At 49.9% G+C, this 3,757-nt stretch overlaps 1 protein-coding gene across 1 annotated transcript; it reads left to right on the plus strand.

The window, feature by feature from the left end:
• Positions 1-6: 6 nt before the first annotated feature.
• LOC123176751 (uncharacterized) lies at positions 7-958 on the plus strand. The gene is made up of 2 exons (XM_044590822.1): positions 7-461; positions 610-958. The coding sequence occupies exons 1-2, from the start codon at positions 195-197 to the stop codon at positions 763-765; spliced, it is 423 nt and encodes a 140-aa protein (XP_044446757.1). The 5' UTR covers positions 7-194; the 3' UTR covers positions 766-958.
• Positions 959-3,757: the final 2,799 nt, after the last annotated feature.

Consider the following 3,757-nt stretch of genomic DNA (forward strand, 5'->3'; position numbering starts at 1 on the left):
GCCTTGCCTCCCATGCAAAGTCTTTGAAAAAGTTAACCATATGCAATGTCCAGCAGCTCCAGTATATAGAAAACTCTGCTTCTGTAGTCGATCTCAGCCTTGCTGGACTACCCGACCTGACTAGGATCTCCAATTTTCCCAAGCTGCGAAAACTTGAGATCTATTGCTGCCCGAAGCTCGAGTTGCTGCAGGAGATGGTTGCACTCCAGAAGCTAACAGTTCAGTACAGCGAGAAGCAGCTCCCATCGTACCTGCAAACTGTAAAGCCAAGCCATTTGCTGCTGGATTGCTGCTCGGTGATACTCCTTTCCATGGCTTTGGGAGAGTCTTGTTCCGAGTGGGACAAGTTCAGCCATATCCAGCAAGTTGAGGCTTATGCAGATGATGGAGGCATTGAAAAGAGATGGCACCTATTCTACACAAGGGAGCCCTACAACATGGGGACCAACATTGATCTGCAGGTAATATTTGTATATATTGGTAATTTGTTGCTCTTTTCCAATATGTGTAGTTACTAGTATATTTTTCTTAATCTCCTCTTGTTGATTCTGCCATAGTATACTAGTTTACCGGAAACGCTAGAGCCCACTGATTCGTTTTGCTTGTCAGGAGTGGTCAGACGATGTTAACTTTATCCAATCAGAGGGTGAAGATGGACTGCCTCGGTTAGCTGCCCTGATGAAATCTGCGGATGAAGATGAGGAGGATGCAGACAACACAGAAGAAATAGAGGAGGAAAGCATGGGCCAAGGAAGGGAGGAGTAGCAAATCAAGGAGGCAACATCATGTTAATTTCCTGCTGCTGTTATATGTACAATCCCACGTGCTACCTCTCACAGCCCGGGATCACATGGTCCAAAAGCATATTTTTATATTTCCGCATTTGATTTGGTGTAATGTAGAAAACTAAGTACAGCATTGGAATTGCTTGGTTTGTTTGTCAACATATGGCAGAATATACATGAGAGGCCTGCATGCAGCATGCTTAATATATATGATCTGTTAACGGCGCTAGTCAAGCACCTGGGTGGAGCGCAATGGTGGGTAACCGGAGTTTACGGACCGCAACAGGATCACGAGAAGATTGCTTTTATGCAAGAATTGGTCGACATTCGAGAGCTCATTGCCAGCCCCTGGGCGGTACTGGGTGATTTCAATCTATTGGTAAATCCGGAGGACAAAAGCAACTCTCTCATCAATAGGAGGATGATGGCGCGTTTTCGGGCAAAGCTCAATTTTCTCGAGCTGAAGGAAATCTACCTAAATGGCAGGAGATATACTTGGTCAAATGAAAGGGAATGTGCAACTTTGGAGCGGATCGATCGTGTGTTTGCCACTGTGGATTGGGTGGAGTGCTACCCGACTTGTCAGCTTACCGCACTAGGATCGGCCGTGTCGGATCACTGCCCACTTCTTTTGGATCTAAATGCCGACTTGTGTATGGGACGGCGATTCAAGTTTGAATCTTTTTGGACCAAGTCAGAGGGTTTCATGCAAACGGTGCAGGAGGCGTGGAGCTCGACCTCAAGCGAGGGAAATCCATATGTGGTGCTTGATGCAAAACTAAGGGCAATGGCGAAACATCTAAAGAAGTGGAGTGATCATTGGATTGGAAACGTTAAGCTTCAGATTGGTATAGCTATGGAGGTGATTTTCCGGCTGGACAAGGCAATGGAATCAAGGGCACTGACTGAGCAGGAATATGCCTTACGGAAGCTTCTCAAAAGGAAGCTACTGGGTCTGTGCTCACTGGAGCGCACCATCGCGCGGCAAAGGTCAAGAATCCTTGTCCTCCACGAGGGAGATGCAAATACGAGTTTTTTTCACCAAAGCGCCTATCATAGACAGAGGAGGAATATGCTGACGGCGATTCGGCATGGGGACAGCGTGGCCACTGGGCAGGACGAGATTGCAAGCAAGGTAGACGATTATTTCTCATCTGTGTTTGGGGAGGCACCGGCACGTGAGCATGCTCTGGACCTGGCTAGCATTCACCTGCCATCAAGGAACCTGGCGCACCTAGAAGCCCCTTTCACCGAAGAGGAGGTGGAGAAGATCGTGAAGTCTATGCCGCTAGACAAAGCGCCGGGGCCGGATGGATTCACGGGCCGGTTTTATGCTGCGTGCTGGAACATTATCCGTCAGGATTTCATGCGGGCCTTTGAAGCTTTTTACCAGGCGGACATGCGAGGTTTGACAGTGCTCAACAAGGCAATTGTGACCCTGTTGCCGAAAAAGGAGGGAGCTGTGGATATTAAGGACTTTAGGCCAGTGAGTCTGGTGCATGGGGCGATCAAAATCTTCGACAAAGTCTTGGCTTCACGTCTCGCCGCCGAGCTTCCGTTCCTCGTGGGCAATCACCAAAGTGCTTTCGTCAAGGGACGATCAATTCACGACAACTTCATGTTGGTTCAATGCACTGCGTGACGTCTCCATGCCCTTCGGGAACCGGCAGTTATGCTCAAACTGGATATCTCCAAAGCTTTCGATTCGGTGCAATGGCCAGTCTTGGTGGAAGTACTTACTGCCATGGGTTTTGGCGCTCGTTGGGTGGACTGGATATGTGGGCTGCTTGCGACTTCGTCCACTAGAATCATGGTAAATGGGACGCCGGGAAGACCAATTGCAAATCAGATCGGACTGAGGTAGGGCGACCCAATATCTCCTATGCTTTTTATCATGATCATGGAGCCGTTGCATCACATGTTCAAGCTTGTGGCTGCGAGGGGGATTCTGGCTCCCCTAGCGCGGTCAGGAATGAAGCATCGACTCTCAATGTTCGCCGATGACGTGGTTTTCTTCACCAAACCAAATGAGCTTGATTTGCACACCTGCGCGATGCTACTTCAAACTTTTGGAGAAGCCTCGGGGCTCAAGTTAAACCTTGCAAAATCTGCAGCATTCCCGATCAGATGCTCGACTGAAATGATGGAAATGGTGGAACAGACCTTTGGCTGCCCTAGTGGATCCTTCCCTTGCAAGTACTTGGGGCTGCCCCTCACCCTCAGGAAGCAGTCCGCAGTACAGCTGTCTTATCTTGTGGATCAACTAGCGGGTACGCTACCGAAGTGGAAGGCCTCTAAGATGCCCAAGAGTGGAAGATTACTGCTGATACAATCGGTCCTCTGCGCAATGCCGCTGCACGCAATGCTGGCTCTTGATTACCAAAGAAAACAATCGCTGCGTTGAACAAAATCTGCCGTGGCTTTCTATGGGCTGCAGATACATCTGTGCATGGCGGAAGCTGCGCTGTTGCGTGGGAAAAGGTTTGTTTGCCTAAGTGGGCAGGGGGACTTGGCATCCCCAATCTACAATGGCTGAATATTGCCTTGCAAGCACGATGGCCATGGCTGCAGCAATTCGACAAGGACCGGCCCTGGGCTGAATTCCAAATCCAAGTCCCAAACGTCGCACGTCAGATTGCTCTCTCGGCGATGAGGCCAACTGTGGGCAGTGGCCAGAGCATAAGGTTTTGGGAAGATCGATGGATTGATGGTCTCTGTGTTGCTGATATCGCCCCCAACATCTATGCCCGTGTGAGGCCCCGAACGAGGAAAACCTGCTCGGTTGCCACTGCATTGCATGACAATGCCTGGACGAGAGATGTGAACCCTGAGCTCAGCCCCGAGGCACTGCAGGAGTACTTCGCATTGTGGAATAGGGTTGCTGGCATAACGCTGGATGAAACGAGACAGGATGGTGTGGTCTGGTGCTGGGAGACAAACGGCATATACTCAACGCGATCAGCTTACGCGGC

Source organism: Triticum aestivum, unplaced genomic scaffold (assembly GCF_018294505.1).
Source record: "Triticum aestivum cultivar Chinese Spring unplaced genomic scaffold, IWGSC CS RefSeq v2.1 scaffold26023, whole genome shotgun sequence".
Classification (NCBI taxonomy): domain Eukaryota; kingdom Viridiplantae; phylum Streptophyta; class Magnoliopsida; order Poales; family Poaceae; genus Triticum; species Triticum aestivum.

Excerpts from the sequence above, each read along its gene's own strand:
- LOC123176751 (XM_044590822.1), top strand. The coding sequence starts at position 195 with ATGGTTGCACTCCAGAAGCTAACAGTTCAGTACAGCGAGAAGCAGCTC. Across the intron at positions 462-609 it reads GGACCAACATTGATCTGCAG|GAGTGGTCAGACGATGTTAA; the intron begins GTAATATTTGTA and ends TTTGCTTGTCAG.